This window comes from Balaenoptera acutorostrata, chromosome 2 (assembly GCF_949987535.1).
Source record: "Balaenoptera acutorostrata chromosome 2, mBalAcu1.1, whole genome shotgun sequence".
Taxonomy (NCBI): domain Eukaryota; kingdom Metazoa; phylum Chordata; class Mammalia; order Artiodactyla; family Balaenopteridae; genus Balaenoptera; species Balaenoptera acutorostrata.
The window spans coordinates 65,835,297-65,854,249 of NC_080065.1; the positions used below are offsets into that span (position 1 = coordinate 65,835,297).

Sequence of the window (18,953 nt, forward strand, 5' to 3'; positions counted from 1 at the left end):
AGCTTAAGATTTCAATAATGCTTTGCCAGCAATGACTTTCCCACTGCAGTTAAATATGCATGAAATGATAGAATTTCTCTTTCTGTTTTTCCACCGCATGTTTCTTTAATTTGTGTTTCTTTGGTGTGTGCACAGCTTTCTGTAAGTAAAGTGCTGATGCCATTATGGAAACTGTCACTCTTCAGAGTTGGAAAGACCTGAGAATAAAAGCTGACTTTGACTTGTGTTTGGTCTGGCATGGCTGGGGATACTGCAGGAGTGTATTTGTTTTTCATTAATTTGTTTGTCATTTTTCTCCATGATCTATGGAACATTTATTTCCCCTGAAGCAAATGTCAGAGGTTTCTCTTGGTTCTGCTGGGGTAATGAATTGTTGAGAAAAAGAAATTTTTCTTATACGCTATTTGATTGTGGAAGGAGACATTTTGTGACCTTTTGCTATTTTACAGTGATAATGAATTTCCTGACACACATGGAAACTTTGGGCTTCTTTATTAAAATAATAAAGTTTGAGGAATAACTTTGACCGGGACCTTTGTAGAATTAATCAAATACAGATTTTGGAAAATTGATGAATTTGGTCTTTACAGAGACATTCTAATTTATTCCTGTCACCAAGGCAGTACACAGATCTATACCACATAGAAACATCAAACAATTAACTACAGACCCAAGTCCCAGAACAGAGATTTAGGCGTGTTTGGTGCGAGGAGGTATATATAGGCTCAGGGACTGTCAGCCTGATCACACTGTTGCTTTGTTTCCTTTTCCTTTGTTCCTTTTTTTTTTTTTTAATTGCAAAAGTATTAGTACAACTTGTAAAAAAAATTTGGCCTATACCGAACAGAATGAGAAAGATAATAAAAATCATCCATAATCTCACTCTCCAAAGCTAGTGGGCCATCATAACATTTTGGCGTATCCCTTCTAATCCTATTTTGATGCCTATATTTCGTGTACAATTGAGATGATACTGAATATAAAATTTTATATTCTGTGTTTTTTCTCTTAAATATGCATTTAAGGTTTTGTTTCTCATCTCTAAACACTTAAAGAAAAACTATACTGAGTCCTCTTAGGATGTTCCAAACAAAGGCATCAACTCGTGGGGAAAAAAAGAATAGGTTTTCTTCTTCACAATATGATAGGAACATCAGATTCTACCATTTTTCCCTCTAAATGTGGTAAGTGATGATATGTTTTTCAGATGCTCTGAAATTATAGACATGTCTTTGTTTTTAGTTTTGAGAGGTGATAAGAGAAAACGAACCTGCTGAGTCCAGGATGCATGACAAGCTCACACGACGACACTAGGTGAGGATACTCTGTGTTCCTTGGAGGCAGAGTGACAGGGTGACAGGGTTCCCAGCCCCTGTTTTGACCAGCCACATGGATGCATGCATGTCCAAACCCACACCAGAGTAACCTCTGTCATTTACAAAGGCATGAGCACGGGGCATCTTCTTTTCCACACAGCACCCTTAGCCACTGAGTTTCTCCACGTAGTCTCTCTGGGGGTTCACTGGAGTTTCTCTGTACTCATCCCCAATAGTCTGCAAGATCAGAGCAATACCTAGAAGGAGTCAGAACGCACAACCAAGGCAGGGCCTCAGAGGATCTGCGTGAAAGAAGTTGGCTACCCTATTCTTGACTTGGGAACCACTTCCTGGGTGGTATATGCTCAGTTTACTACCATTTTTTGGAAGCTTGGGTTTTCTTCCTGAATGTTGACAGAATGAGAACATCAGGAACAAAGGGGAAAAGGAACCAAGTTTCTGAGATAAGTTCTAAAATCTTCACGTCTCACTGGCTTGAATATATTCTGAATTTTTTTCATCAAACACCAGATTACTTTAGGATCAGAAAACAATTTGGCATTTGGATAATGAGAAAGACAATGTAAATTGCTATCCAACTAGCCTAAATAGGAACTTGGGGGGGAAATTTATAAAGACCTATAAAACAGTTCTAAGATCTAAGGTCTCGTATCTGTCTTTAACTGCATATCTCACGACAATACTTAAATTAGTCTTAAATCAAATATTCATGCAAATATTTTAAATTGTAAATCTTGAACTTCAAATCCGGTAAAAGTCCTTCCTAGCCTAGGGACCGGCTACGCAAAGGACGCTCAGAGAACCAATAGCATTGGCACCACCTGAGGTCTTGTTAGAAACACTTAATTCGGGCCCCAGCCCAGCCCACCTGAACTGAGCGATCCACGTGCTCATTCAAGTCTGAGAAGCACTGGTTTAGACTTGGGTAACAGACCAGACTTTTGGAATGCAAGTGTTGTCACCTGGTGGTCACAGATGACTTCTTAGGCGATGCAGGAAAGTTGTTAGTACTGTTCACAGACTGCTTTCTTCTTTCCCATTAACAATCTAATTTCTAGTTTAATCTTTTCATCACCACCTCACTGACGGTCAGAAGCTAACCCTGACTGCTGAGAGAGACTATAGCTCAGGTAACTATCTGTGATTTTCTGAGGTGGGAAAACAATGCCAAGATGATTACCCTTTTGATTTGGGGTGAGATTAAATGAGAGAAAAGAGGATGCTTGGTGTGAAAGCATCTGAATGGCTGGAGTACTCCACTGATAATACAGTGCATTTTGACAGATATGATCCGGAACTTTAAGGAGTGTGTTTTTCTCTCACTTGCTTACTTCTGCTTCTAGAAATAAAGCAGTCTATGTGCAATATAAGTTTTCAAGAGTGCTTACAAGCAGGCCTAAGCTCAAGAATATGTTTGGTTTAGCAGTTGGGGGAATTTAAACTCAAACCCAGTTTTTTTTTTTTTTTTTCTTTAACATCTTTATTGGAGTATAATTGCTTTACAATGGTGTGTTAGTTTCTGCTTTATAACAGGGTAAATCAGCTATACATATACATATATCCCCATATCTCCTCCCTCTTGCATCTCCCTCCCACCCTCCCTATCCCACCCCTCTAGGTGGTCACAAAGCACCAAGCTGATCTCCCTGTGCTATGCGGCTGCTTCCCACTAGCTATCTATTTTACATTTAGTAGTGTATACACGTCCATGCCACTCTCTCGCTTCATCCCAGTTTACCCTTTCCCCTCCCCATGTCCTCAAGTCCATTCTCTATGTCTGCGTCTTTATTCCTGTCCTGTCCCTAGGTTCTTCAGAACTTTTTTTTTTTTTTTAGATTCCATATATATGTCTTAGCATATGCTATTTGTTTTTCTCTTTCTGACTTACTTCACTCTGTATGACAGACTCTAGGTCCATCCACCTCACTACAAATAACTCCATTTCGTTCCTTTTCATGGCTGAGTAATATTCCATTGTATATATGTGCCACATCTTCTTTATCCATTCATCTCTTGATGGACAACTTAGGTCGCTTCCATGTCCTGGCTACTGTAAATAGAGCTGCAGTGAACATTGTGGTACATGACTCTTTTTGAATTATAACCTAGTTGGTCTTTAATTCAACCTTATCACAAAACTTGATGAAGTGCCATCAAGTTATCTAAAAGAAAGCAGATATTGCACAATGGAAGAGCTGATGTCATCCTTGGAGCTGCCAAACCATCAACAATTTGGAAAGTGAATTTTTTTTAAAGGGAAAATATAAAATATGAAAAACATGTAGTTCTTAGATTTGCTTACATGCTCTTCCAAAAGTGTCTGGTGATTTATGTACATTTTTTTCCATTCTTTTCTAGTTTGGTTTCCACTGTCAATATTTTCATTTTAAAAGAATGTATTGAGCTCAATGAAGACTAAATGTGACCCTTTGTAACTTGTAGAAAGATTAAGAAAAATAACCTCACATAAATCTGAAAATATGGTTGAAATTAGAAAAAAAGAGAGAGGTTTAGATTTTTTTGTCTCTAACATTAAAATTTTTAAACATTAGTTATTAACAGAAATCAGGTACTACATTCTAACTTGTCCAAGAAATAACCAAAATCTAACCCTCGACTTTCTTTAAATGAAATATATATCTTACAAATAATTCTTACATCTCAGGCAAATGATTATAAAGGAGGGTGGTACTTGAGCTGACTTTCTTTCTCTTTCCTCTTTTATTCTTATTTTCTCTTTTGAGAAAAGAGCTAAAAGTCAGGTAAGTACCAAATTATTACCTGGAAGGAGTTTTTACAAAATGATATAGAAGAAAGGCACTGAAACGAATTTTTCTAAGTGGTCAAAATAATCGTGACTTCCTGCTTAAGTCATTATAAATTATACTAGTGTCAGACTCTTATTTACCATCAATTAAGCCAAATCTAAGGTTTTTGTCTTACTTTATGAACAAACATTAGCTATTACAAATCAAGTACTCTGATATCTATCTAATCTCTTTTTAAAAGATATTTAAGTCTTTCCCAAGTCTTTCCTTTTTCCACTTGTTTTTAAATAAAGGACATGTATTTGACCACTGCTTTTTGTTGTGCCACTGCTCTAGACACTTGGGGACAGTTACGAATACAAAAGACAAACTGTCTGCCCTTGTGGAATTTATATTTTAATGGGAGAGGAAGATGATAAACAAATAAGTATTTAAAATATAATTATGCCAGATGGTGATATGCACTCTAAAGAAAAGAAATGCAGGTATGGGGGAGGGGAGGGAGGGTGCCTAGAGAGAGCCTAGAACACAGTGCATTGTCAACATTCGTTTCTTTTCTTTATTTTCCTTCACGTGCTTTCTCTCAATTCCCTTACTTAAATCATGTGTGTACCCTGTTCAAAACTGCTTATGTGGACACATTTAGGAAAGGGGGCAACTATCACAGGTATCTAACACACCTCACATTTTCAAGGGAGGAGTTAAAGCTGGCTGACAGCTCCTTTCCTGAGAAAATAGTCCAGTGCCCCAGGAGATGAGTAAGAGACACACTAGTAGACTTTAACAAACATTTCTAACTTGGAAATCAGGGCAGGTCAGAAGAACAGAAAGGAAGCCTCCAAGTGAGAACCTCTTTCATTACTATGGGTCAAGAGTATTAGAAATCACCTACGCCAGGAAGCCCAAGAGCATCTCTAGCACACTAGATGGGAAGATTGCATGCAGGGGTCCATCCTAATATGGGGTACAGTAGCACAAGGAAAGGAACCTGCATACCTGGAACAGAATTGGGGTTGATGAGAAATGACCATAAAACTGACTCCACATCAATGGCTACATCAAATACAAAGAGATCACCTAAAGATTATTTTCCCCTTTTAGGATGGCTCAGTGCACCAGACCACTCCTCCTCATCCACTGCCTGTTAGATCACTGAACTAGTTCTCTATATCTCATGTAAACTAGTTCTTCTGTTTTTGTAGTTGAGATTATTCTAACAATATACAGAGATGGAACCCAAAGATAATCCATCTATGCCATTTTTAGCAAAAACCAGCTAAGTTATACTCAGTAACAAAACAATGCCAACATGGAACATATTAAAATATACAGAAATATGAAACTATTTCACAACATAAAAGAAGGAGACGAACATATCACTGGAGGCAGAGGCACAGCATACCTGAAAACTATTTACTGAAGAGAAAGAGGAAGCTGTCAGCATCAATTTTGTGTACTTCATACAAACAAGTGAAATATTAACTCTGTGAAGGAAGAGGCAAAAGATATAATAAATCTGGTAATTTTTTCTTAATAAAAAGAGCTGGGGGAAGCCTATAGAAAGGCAGGGAGGAAAGATAATTGCCACTTTACATTTTGAAAAGCCCTTGGAAGCATAAAAGAGAAGTAGAATGAGATCTGTGAAAAAATAAAATAAAATCAGCAAAAGTGGAACTCACCCCAGACTATAGGGGAAAAGGGCAAAGACATAAAAATGAGAAGTGAAAAACATATATGAAGGGAAAAGTTTATCTAACACACATGTAAGTGGTGTTACTGCCCAAAAGACCAGAGTACATTTAACAGAGATAAAATCCAAAGATAGATCAGATAGAAACCTCCTTGGGATTTAAAACAAACAAAGAAACAAACCCTGACTTGTGCAGTGCTCACTGTGTACCAGGAAATGCTGATGAACTAAATCCAAAATACATTGGTGATATAAATATTTTTAACTATCAGTACCAAAGACAAAACACTATAATTATCTAGGCAGAGGGAGAAAAACTGGATACCTGCAAAGCAAGGCTATCAGGGTGTACTAAGGTTACTTTTCTGTAATAATAAACGTCAGAGACCATAAGCAATGTCTACAGAATTGTGAAGGGAAAAATTGTGACCTTGGGATTATTTACCCAACAAAGTTGTCATTATGCGTGAAAGTAACAGAAAGATTCTCAAATATTCAAGGCCTCAGAAAGCACACTACCCATGAAATTTCTATGGAAAGAAGATAATTCAAGATGTACCTAAACCAACGAAAAAAAGAATCAAAACGAAAATTCTATCTTAAGATAAAATTAGTTATAGTAAAAGGAAGCAAACACTGAAATCTATAAGTAAGTTACATAAAATTAAATTTGTTCTTCACTCCTACACCCTGGGATCACTTCCCAAGTAAACTGACTACATGCAAGTCTTTGTCTCACGTTCTACTTTTTTGTGAACCAAAACTAAGACAGTGAACAAGAATGAATAATTCAACACACGATGCTGAAAATATTAACTGAATAAAAAAAAAATAGTTCTCTAACTGATGTCTCAGAGTAAATGTTCATTTCTGGCAGTATGGTGAACTAGAAATCTCAATAGACCCTCCCTCCAAAAACAGCAAAACAACCTATATAAGTTTATTTTTAAAAGAAAAAAATTCAAATGCATTGGTGATATGTTAAGAAATTAACATTGGGACTTCCCTGGTGGTGCAATGGTTAAGAATCCGCCTGCCAATGCAGGGGACATGGGTTCTAGCCCTGGTCCAGGAAGATCCCACATGCCGCAGAGCAACGAAGCATGTGAGCCACAACTACTGAACCTACGTGCCACAACTACTGAGCCCGTGTGCTGCAACTACTGAACCCCCATGCCTAGAGCCTGTGCTCCACAACGAGAAAAGCCACTGCAATGAGAAACCTGCCCACTGCAACCAAGAGTATCTCCTGCTAGCCTCAACTAGAGAAAGCCTGCACGCAGCAACGAAGACCCAACACACCCAAAAAATAAATAAATAAAATTACAGTAAATAAATAAAATTAAAAAAAAAAAGAAATTAACTTTGAAAATTATAAGGTGAGGACTGCTGCTTCCAACCAAGTAGGAGAAATGGGAATGGTGGTTGAAAGGTACAAACTCCCAATTATAGGATTCAGAAGTTCTGGGGACCTAAAGTATAGCATGGTGAATATAGATAACAATACTGGATTGTATACTTGAAAGTTACTAAAAGAGTGAACATAGGAGATTGGTTCAAGATGGCGGAGTAGAAGGACATGTGCTTACTCCCTCTTGCGAGAACACTGGAATCACAACTAACTGCTGAACCATCATCGACAGGAAGACACTGGAACTCACCAGAAAAGATACCCCACATCCAAAGACAAAGGAGAAGCCACAGTGAGATGGTAGGAGGGGCACAATCACAATAAAATCAAATCCCATAACTGCTGGGTGAGTAACACACAAATTGGAGAACACTTACGCCACAGAAGTCCACCAATTGGAGTGAAGGTTCTGAGCCCCACATCAGGCTTCCCAACCTGGGGGCTGGCAACGGGAGGAGGAATTCCTAGAGAATCAGACTTTGAAGGCTAGTGGGATTTGATTGCAGGACTTTGACAGGACTGGGGAAAACAGAGACTCCACTCTTGGAGGGCACACAACACAAAGTACTGTGAGCATCAGGACCCAGGGGAAGGAGCAGTGACCCCATAGGAGACTGAACCAGACCTACCTGCTAGTGTTGGAGGGTCTCCTGCACAGGTGGGGGGTGGCTGTGGCTCACCGTGGGGACAAGGACACTGGCAGCAGAAGTTCTGGGAAGTACTCCTTGGTGTGAGCCCTCCCAGAGTCCGCCATTAGCCCCACCAAAGAGCCAGGTAGGCTCCAGTGTTGGGTTGCCTCAGGCCAAACAACCAACAAGGAGGGAACCCAGCCCCACAGATCAGCAGACAAGCAGATTAAAGTTTTACTGAGCTCTGCCCACCAGAGCAACAGCCAGCTCTGCCCACCACCAGTCCTTCCCATCAGGAAACTTGCACAAGCCTCTTAGATAGGCTCATCCACCAGAGGGCAGACAGCAGAAGCAAGAAGAACTACAGTCCTGCAGCCTGTGGAACAAAAACCACATTCACAGAAAGACAGACAAGATGAAAAGGCAGAGTGCTATGTACCACACGAAGGAACAAGATAAAACCCCAGAAAAACAACTAAATGAAGTGGAGATAGGCAACTTTCCGGAAAAAGAATGCAGAATAATGAGAGTGAAGATGATCCAGGACCTCGAAAAAAGAATGGAGGCAAAGATCGAGAAGATGCAAGAAATGTTTAACAAACACCTAGAAGAATTAAAGAACAAACACCTAGAAGAATTAAAGAACAAACAAACAGAGATGAATAATACAATAACTGAAATGAAAAATACACTAGAAGGAATCAATAGCAGAATAACTGACGCAGAAGAATGGATAAGTGACCTAGAAGACAGAATGGTGGAATTCACTGCCACGGAACAGAATAAAGAAAAAAGAATGAAAAGAAATGAAGACAGCCTAAGAGACCTCTGGGACAACATTAAACGCACCAACATTTGCATTATAGGGGTCCCAGAAGGAGAAGAGAGAGAGAAAGGACCCAAGAAAATATCTGAAGAGATTATAGCCAAAAATTTCCCTAACATGGGAAAGGAAATAGCCACCCAAGTCCAGGAAGTTCAGAGAGTCCCAGGCAGGAAAAACCCAAGGAGAAACATGCTGAGACACATAGTAATCAAATTGGCAAAAATTAAAGACAAAGAAAAATTATTGACAGCAACAAGGGAAAAATGACAAATAACATACAAGGGAACTCCCATAAGGTTAACAGCTGATTTCTCAGCAGAAACTCTACAAGCCAGAAGGGAGTGGCATGATATATTTAAAATGATGAAAGGGAAGAACCTACAGCCAAGATTACTCTACCCGGCAAGGATCTCATTTAGATTTGATGGAGAAATCAAAGGCTTTACAGACAAGCAAAAGCTAAGAGAATTCAGCACCACAAACCAGCTCTACAACAAATGCTAAAGGAACTTCTCTAAGTGGGAAACACTAGAGAACAAAAGGTCCTACAAAAACAAACCCATAACAATTAAGAAAATGGTAATAGGAACATACATATTGATAATTACCTTAAACGTGAATGGATTAAATGCTCCAACCAAAAGACACAGGTTTGCTGAATGGATACAAAAACAAGACCCATATATATGCTGTCTACAAGAGACCCACTTCAGACCTAGGGACACATACAGACTGAAAGTGAGGGGATGGAAAAAGATATTCCATGCAAATGGAAATCAAAAGAAAGCTGGAGTAGCAATACTCATATCAGACAAAATAGACTTTAAAATAAAGAATGTTACAAGAGACAAGGAAGGACACTACATAATTTTTAAGGGATCAATCCAAAAAGAAGATATAACAATTATAAATATATATGCACCCAACATAGGAGCATCTCAATACATAAGCCAATGGCTAACAGCTATAAAAGAGGAAATCGACAGTAATGCAATAATAGTGGGAGACTTTAACACCTCACTTACACCAATGGGCAGATCATCCAAACAGAAAATTAATAAGGAAACACAAGCTTTATATGACACAATAGATCAGGCAGATTTAATTGATATTTATAGGACATTCCATCCAAAAACAGCAGATTACACTTTCTCCTGAAGTGCACATGGAACATCCTCCAGGATAGATCACATCTTGGGTCACAAATCAAGCCTCAGTAAATTTAAGAAAATTGAAATCATATCAAGCATCTTTTCTGACCACAACGTTATGACATTAGAAATCAATTACAGGGAAAAAAATGTAAAAAACATAAACACATGGAGGCTAAACAATACGTTACTAAACAACCAAGAGATCACTGAAGAAATCAAAGAGGAAATCAAAAAATACCTAAAGACAAATTAAAATGAAAACACAATGATCCAAAACCTATGGGGCATGGCAAAAGCAGTTCTAAGAGGGAAGTTTATAGCAATACAATCCTACCTCAAGAAACAAGAAAAATCTCAAACAATCTAACCTTACACCTAAAGGAACTAGAGAAAGAAGAACAAACAAAACCCAAAGTTAGCAGAAGGAAAGAAATCATAAAGGTCAGAGCAGAAATAAATGAAATAGAAACAAAGAAAACAATAGCAAAGATCAATAAAACTAAATGCTGGTTCTTTGAGAAGATAAACAAAATTGATAAGCCTTTAGCCAGACTCATCAAGATACAGAGGGAGAGGACTCAAATCAATAAAATTAGAAGTGAAAAAGGAGAAGTTACAACAGACACTGCAGAAATACAAACCATCCTAATAGACTACTACAAGCAACTCTATGCCAATAAAATGGACAACCTGGAAGAAATGGACAAATTCTTAGAAAGGTATAACCTTCCAAGACTGAACCAGGAAGAAGCAGAAAATATGAACAGACCAATCACAAGGAATGAAATTGAAACTGTGATTAAAAATCTTCCAGCAAACAAAAGTCCAGGACCAGATGGCTTCACAGGTGAATTCTATCAAACATTTAGAGAAGAGCTAACACCTATCCTTCTCAAACTCTTCCAAAAAATTGCAGAGGAAGGAACACTCCCAAACTCATTCTATGAGGCCACCATCACCCTGATACCAAAACCAGACAAACATACTACAAAAAAAGAAAATTACAGACCAATATCACTGATGAATATAGATGCAAAAATCCTCAACAAAATACTAGCAAACAGAATCCAACAACACATTAAAAGGATCATACACCATGATCAAGTGGGATTTATCCCAGGGATGCAAGGATTCTTCGCAAGTCAATCAATGTGATACACCACGTTAACACATTGAAGAAGAAAAAGCATATGATCATCTCAGTAGATCCAGAAAAAGCTTTTGACAAAATTCAACACCCATTTATGATAAAAACTCTCCAGAAAGTGGGCATAGAGGGAAGCTACCTCAACATAATAAAGGCCATATACGACAAACCCACAGCAAACATGATTCTCAATGGTGAAAAACTGAAAGCATTTCCTCAAAGATCAGGAACAAGACAAGGATGTCCACTCTCGCCACTATTATTCAACATAGTTTTGGAAGTCCTAGCCACAGCAATCAGAGAAGAAAAAGAAATAAAAGGAATACAAATTGGAAAAGAAGAAGTAAAACTGTCACTGTTTGCGGATGACATGATACTATACATAGAGAATCCTAAAGATGCCACCAGAAAACTACTAGAGCTAATCAATGAATTTGTTAAAGCTGCAGGATACAAAATAAATGCACAGAAATCTCTTGCATTCCTATACACAAAAGATGAAAAATCTGAAAGAGAAATTAAGAAAACACTCCCATTTACCACTGCAAGAAAAAGAATAATATACCTAGGAATAAACCTACCTAGGGAGACAAAAGACCTGTATGCAGAAAACTATAAGACACTGCTGAAAGAAATTAAAGATGATACCAACAGATGGAGAGATATACCAGGTTCTTGGATTGGAAGAATCAATATTGTGAAAATGACTAAACCACCCAAAGCACTCTACAGGTTCAATGCAATCCCTATCAAATTACCAATGGCATTTTTTACAGAACTAGAAAAAAAAAAACTTAACATTTGTATGGAGACACAAAAGACCCTGAATAGCCATAGCAGTCTTGAGGGATAAAAATGGAGCTGGAGGAATCAGACTCCCTGACTTCAGACCATACTACAAAGCTACAGTTATCAAGACAATATGGTATTGGCACAAAAACAGAAATATAGATCAATGGAACAGGATAGAAAGCCCAGAGATAAACCCACACACCTATGGTCAACTAATCTATGACAAAGGAGGCAAGGATATACAGTGGAGAAAAGACAGCCTCTTCAATAAGTGGTGCTGGGAAAACTGGACAGCTACATGTAAAAGAATGAAATTAGAACATTCCCTAACACCATACACAAAAATAAACTCAAAATGGATTAGAGACCTAAATGTAAGACTGGACACTATAAAATTCTTAGAGGAAAACATAGGAAGAACACTCTTTGACATAAATCACAGCAAGATCTTTTTTGATTCACCTCCTAGAGTAATGGAAATAAAAACAAAAATAAACAAATGGGACCTAATAAAACTTAAAAGCTTTTGCACAGCAAAGGAAACCATAAACAAGACGATAAGACAACCCTCAGAATGGGAGAAAATATTTGCAAACGAAGCAGCTGACAAAGGATTAATCTCCAAAATTTACAAGCAGCTCAATATCAAAAAAACAAACAACCCAATCCAAAAATGGGCAGGAGATCTAAATAGACATTTCTCCAAAGAAGATATACAGATTGCCAACAAACACATGAAAGAATGCTCAACATCACTAATCGTGAGAGAAATGCAAATCAAAACTACAATGACGTATCACCTCACACCAGTCAGAATGGCCATCATTAAAAAATCTACAAACAATAAATGCTGGAGAGGGTGTGGAGAAAAGGGAACCCTCTCGCACTGTTGGTGGAAATGTAAATTGATACAGCCACTATGGAGAACAGTATGGAGGTTCCTTAAAAAACTAAAAATAGAACTACCATATGGTCCAGCAATCCCACTACTGGGCATATACCCTGAGAAAACCATAATTCAAAAAGAGTCACGTACCACAATGTTCATTGCAGCTCTATTTACAATAGCCAGGACATGGAAGCAACTTAAGTGCCCATCGACAGATGAATGGATAAAGAAGATGTGGCACATATATACAATGGAATATTACTCAGCCATAAAAGGAAACGAAATGGAGTTATTTGTAGTGAGGTGGATGGACCTAGAGTCTGTCATACAGAGTGAGGTAAGTCAGAAAGAGAAAAACAAATATCATATGCTAACACATATATATGGAATCTAAAAAAAAAAACAAGGTCATGAAGAACCTAGGGGCAGGATGGGAATAAAGATGCAGACCTAGCAGAGAATGAACTTGAGGACATGGGGAGGGGGAAGGGTAAGCTGGGACAAAGTGAGAGAGTGGCATGGACATATATACACTACCAAATGTAAAATAGATAGCTAGTGGGAAGCAGCCGCATAGCACAGGGAGATCAGCTTGGTGCTTTGTGACCACCTAGAGGGGTGGGATAGGGAGGGTGGGAGGGAGGGAGACGCAATAGGGAAGAGATATGGGGATATCTGTATATGTATAACTGATTCACTTTGTTATAAAGCAGAAACTAACACACCATTGTAAAGCAATTATACTCCAATAAAGATGTTAAAAAAAAAATAAAATGATCATATTAAAAAAGTAAAAAAAAAATTAGGTAATGAAATAATATATCAGGTGATCTGCATTCTGTAAGAATGTGTGCGTATGTGTATGTCAGTCTGTGAGTGAGGGTGTGGAGGGGAGAGTGAGAGAGAAGAGAAAAGCACACCAAACATTAATATTAACAATGGTTACTTTGGGGTGGCAGGATAGTGGAATTAGAGTGATTTTTACATTTATCCCTGAGCGTTTCTCTATTTTTCAAAATTTCTAAACAAAAACCCTCCCATGTATTATTTGTGTAAAAAACAAACAGGGAGCTTCCCACTGCAAACAGGATCAAGGCTAATCTCCTTTGTCTAACAACCTATCCTTATTTATCTTTCGCATCTCTTCTTTCCTGCCTTCCCTTTGCCCCCAGAACAATTTTACTCACACACCCTTTTACTGACACACTTCTTCGTCTTGGGATTGATCTCCACCTCAGGAAATCTTACAACCATGTTCAGAGCAAGGCTCCCTTCCTTTCACGAACTAGCCTTGCACAGCAGCTCTCTATCAGACTTTAGGGCAATGATCTGGCAGTTAATCAGGCAGAACTGGTAACATCTCTACCACAGTTGACTTCAACTGTATTTGATTCTCTTTTAACTTTTTGTATGTTTTTGTTCTTCTCTTCAAATCGATTATAAGCACTCTTTGTATTTTTCATCAAGTCTAGTGCAACAGAGTAGTTATCTGTGGTAGACAAAATAATGGTCCCCCAAAGATATCACCTGTAAGCAAGTGACCAGAACCTGTGAATATGTGAGGTTAGATGGCAAAGGGGAATTCATACTCCAGTGGAGTTAAGGTTGCTAAATCAGCTGACCTTAAAATAGGGAGAGTATGCTGGATTATCCAGCTGGGACTAATGTAAGCACAAGAGTTCTTAAGTGGAAGAGATGGATGGAAGAGGTCAGAGGAGGAGATGTGATGATGGAAGCAAGGCTGGAGTGATGTGCTCTGAGAAGGACTCAACTCTTCACTGCTGGCTTTGAAGATGGAAGAAGGAGAAGATGGAAGAAGGAGAAGATGGAAGAAGGAGGCTGCGTGCCCAGCAAGGCAGGCAGCCTCTCGAGTCTGGGAAAGGCAAGGAAATGGATTGTCCCTTAGAGCCTCCGGAAAGGAACGCTGCCCTGCTGACACCCTGGATTTTTGTCCAGTGAGATCCATATTTTAACCTAGATAAATTTCTGTTGGTTTAAGTCATTAAGTTTATGGTGATTTGGTCCAGCACCAATAGAAAATTAATACAATGTTAACTATTATTTTCCTTCATTCACATTAAAATCAAGAAAGATAAAACCAAAGTTGTTGAAATAACAAATTTAAAACTATACTTTCTGAGGAAGTCTACCTTAATCACCCCAAATGCCTCTCATTATTTCTTCATTTCTCCTTATGCCTATGTATTTGATTTATTATCACTTATCATTTGTTGCTACTTTATTTTATAATTGTGTTAATACCATTTCATGGGCATATATATTTTTCCTCTGATTCAAAAGGCTCTTCAGAAGCAAGGACCATGTATTTATTCTCTAGGTATTTGCTGCCAGTGGTAGCAGATTTTATTCTATAAATGCCTGATTACTAACATCTTACATTATGGGTTACTTAGGGCAGACCATGTCCTCAGCTTTCTGCAGTGTACTTCTCAGAAATGTTTTTACAAGTTTCATTTCAGCCTTATACATAAGCACCCTAAAGCCTGTAAAAAATCTGACCAGATTAGTCAACATTTAGAAAGTGGACTTAATACACTTTAATTCCACTGGATTTGTCCCATAAAATTTAGTGAGGTTTTATGTTTTTCCAGAATTTTACAGTTGACAATTTCAAGAATGGTATATATCTTTACCCTTACAGGCTATAAGACTGGGGAATTGAGGTAGGAAGATGTCTGGTCTAGACTGGGAGAGAAAGGAGACAGTCTGGACATCCCCAAATCTTGAAGAGACCTGGGTACAAAGAAGGTTCCAGTGTGGAGGGTGGAGGGGGCACAGGGGCTGAATCTGAAAGGGACTATTTGGACAGTAGTCTATTTCTGTGTTGAGTATCAAAATCAGCATAGACCTTCTAATAAACTAGGATTGTCAGGCTACTCTTGGAAGCCATTGCTAAAATTTCTAAGCTCTACCAGAATTAAAGAAAAGTAACCAAATAAATCAGCGGTCAGTTGGAAATGAGAGGATTTGGCATCATCGTAACCCTGGGGGAAGAAATAAAAGCTGATGTGTAAATGGGGTTTCGGGCAAGTAACCACATGGCCAGATGCCCTTCTCCCAGAGGTAGGCCCAGCCCAAGGCCTTCAAGTCAGTTTCTGTTATCTGGCCCTGAGAAGCCTTAAAAAAGGTGCTTACCCTGATTTCTCCAAACATAATATAGGGGCAGTGGGATTTGCCATTTCTGTGTAGTCTAGGCCTGTGGTGAGGATTAATTAGTGTTTTGAAAGTGTTGTGGGTTTGGTTTGGTTTATTTATTTTCTCAGGACGAAAGCCAGTACGCCAGCACCAAGTGTTAACAGCGAAGGTTTGATGTATGTTACTTGAGATGCACTGGGTGAAGTGGGGCGGATGGGAAACGAGGCTTGTGGGACCACCTTCGGCATCAAAAAGGCCACATTTCCAAACACATTTAGTACTCCCCAAAGTGAAGGAGGCACAATAAAAGGCTTTGAAAATTAAAAAGGAGAAAAGTTATCTGTATTTAGGCTCTGGGATTGAGGGTATGTACCAACCCAGACCAAGGAAAATTTGACGAGCTGCTACAGAAAAATATTGGCAGCTAGAGAAGACACAAAATTCTGCTAACTTTGTGACAAGCTGTAAAATGAGCTCCTATATTTGACAGAGAGAAAGAATGGAACTCAGGCAGTCAGGGTATCAGGGTTAATAGCTGAGGACAAATGCTGTCACATGCTAGCTTCTCTGACCCAGGACAGGTGGGCATAGGGACCAAGAACTCTGGTATGGCCCATACCTCCACTCACTAAGAACCCAGCAACCTTCTAGATATTACAATCTCATAAGAACCCTCTAAGCTGGTTTTTAGGAATAAATCTTTATGGCTTTATTCCCGATTATGGAAGTAATGCATGCTCATTACTAAAAAATAAAACTGCAGAAATACCTAACATAAAAAGTGCAGGGGTTCCCTGGTGGCGCAGTGGTTGAGAGTCTGCCTGCCAATGCAGGGGACACGGGTTCGAGCCCTGGTCTGGGAGGATCCCACATGCCGCGGAGCAACTAGGCCCGTGAGCCACAACTACTGAGCCTGCGCGTCTGGAGCCTGTGCTCCGCAACAAGAGAGGCCGCGATAGTGAGAGGCCCGCGCACCGCGATGAAGAGTGGCCCCCGCTCGCCACAACTAGAGAAAGCCCTCGCACAGAAACGAAGACCCAACACACCCAAAAATAAATAAATAAAATAAATAAATTTTAAAAAAACCCCACAGCAGCACTGCGAAGAGTGACACCTGTCCCCATTTAAAAAAAAAAGTGCAGACACTGCACCTCCAATCCAACAGCCAGGATATATAGGCTCTTAGTTATTGTTTGGACATATTTACAGGTGATAGCTATAACTGTCTCCAATTTATAGGTGATGAAACAGATAACTCAAAGAACTTATCCACTGGCTCACAGGAAATAAATCAAAGCTGGAATTCAAATTCAGGTCTTTCTGACACCACGGAACTCTGTATGTTCCATTAGGCTACACTGCCCTATCCCCACACCCTGCTCCCTCATCCCACCACCATCCGCAAAAGTAATTACTACAAGGCACCAACCGGGTTTCCATAACTAGCTTTACAAAGAGAAGCTGCCGTCATCCACAGCGTCAGGTTACATGTGAAATAGCAAGGTTAGTGCCACAAGGAGATCTGTTTTCCCAGCCTCATTTAAATGTATAATCCTCCATCAACATGCTGTTATTTGAGTGAGATGATTATACTTTTCCATCAAAACCAGTGTAGAACAGAAAGCAAAGAGACCCCTGAAGTCAGTAGATCATATCTTATATGTGAGGCCTGGACCTGGAGAGCCCCGAGTTCCAGGTCTGTTATCTCTTAGTTGTTTGTGACCTGGTGCCTCAGTTTCTCCATCTGGATTGTAAAGCGGGTGGATGAACTGACTGCCAACGTGCCTTCTAGCGGCTGGAATGACGGGCAATCTCACTGACGGCTGGTGGGCCTCATGTATCCCACCTAACTTCTAAAATTCTGCTCAACATCTCATTTCAGGCTGAAAGACAGAAAGTTGTCCTGTGTGGCGACTTCTCAAATATGCCCAGAAAGAAATGAACATGCTTTGAAAATACTGTATAAGGTTATTGTTCTTGCTAGAGTTATTCTAATTAAATGAGTGGACGATAACGAACTTAAATGACTAGTTTATTAGCACGCATTCTTGCAGTATGTCTAAATCTCCTATACATAAGGCATCGAGAGAGCTATACTGATGAAACCTTGCCTCCTTGAATATAATATACACATGAATATAAATAACTACAGTATGAAGAAGCAAGAGCTCAGTGTCTCAGGATGCTCCAGAGAAACTCAAGGGACTCTAGTTTGGAGGGATCAGGCAGGGCTTCATAGAGCAGTAGGGATGTGACCTGAGCCCCCGAGAAGGGTCAGAGAAGCAAAGGAAGATGGCGGAGGGCATCGCAATGGTGCTGAGGGGTTGCTTCGGCGGAAGGACACAGGTTGTAAGAGGCAGGATAAGGAGTCTGCCTGTGGCTGTAGGCAGTTGGCAACCACTGACAGCCATCAAGCAGGGAAGTGAGGGGCTCTGTCTGTGTTCTCTTCCAACAAAACCTAAAGCCTACGTGATTTCCAGTACGTACAACTGTACCTAGCACGTCGTGGGCAGGCAGTACCTCCTGAATGAATCATCTCAGAAATGGCAACCTAATGTCAGGGAATGGATTTGAATTTGCTTTTAGGAGGAAACATGGAGCAGCGCCAAGCATGCAAACCTGGACGACTCTTGGATCTCGAGTACGGATCTGGCAATTTCACCACAGAAAATGCATGCGTGAGAGAGGGGAGGGAGCGAAGACTGTTCTTTTCACCCTGTAATCACGGGCAGAAATAACATTCCATTATAACCTTTAAAGAGAAGAGGCTCTTTCAATGAAATAGTAACAACACTGTACAGTATCACTTTGAAGACTTGGCCTTTGGTATGGAAAATGCTAACATCTGTCAGGGCCCTTCATTTCTAATCAAGCTTCTGCCAGCAGAGTCTAAGTGCTTTCTACGTGTGCATGTGTGTAGGGTATCTACGTACACGTTACACAATTGGACGGACGTGAGAATTCTGACGATTCACAGAATGCCACGTCTGACTTCCAAGGGGAGTTGCGCTCACAGATGGAGGTGGTAGCATCTTTACCTGAGAACAGCCCGGGTCAAGCCTGGGGGCTGTAGGATGAGTATATATATGTTCTCTAAGGCAAACTAATGCCTTTGAAATCATTTCTCCTCCTGGTTTGAGGCAGGCTGACTAGA

At 39.6% G+C, this 18,953-nt stretch overlaps 1 protein-coding gene across 4 annotated transcripts in view; it reads right to left on the bottom strand.

The window, feature by feature from the left end:
• ARSB (arylsulfatase B) overlaps positions 1-18,953 on the bottom strand; it is a 182,862-nt gene that overhangs the window by 45,737 nt on the left and 118,172 nt on the right. The window contains exon 7 of one of the 4 annotated variants that reach the window (XM_057541086.1): positions 549-1,573. The exons of 1 other annotated variant lie outside the window; for it this stretch is intronic. In XM_057541086.1, the coding sequence (XP_057397069.1) occupies positions 1,482-1,573 (92 nt within the window). In that variant the 3' untranslated portion in view covers positions 549-1,481. Of the gene's footprint in view, positions 1-548; positions 1,574-3,201; positions 3,388-18,953 lie in introns of those variants that run through there. 2 more of the 4 variants (XM_057541089.1, XM_057541088.1) reach the window with 2 other exon arrangements.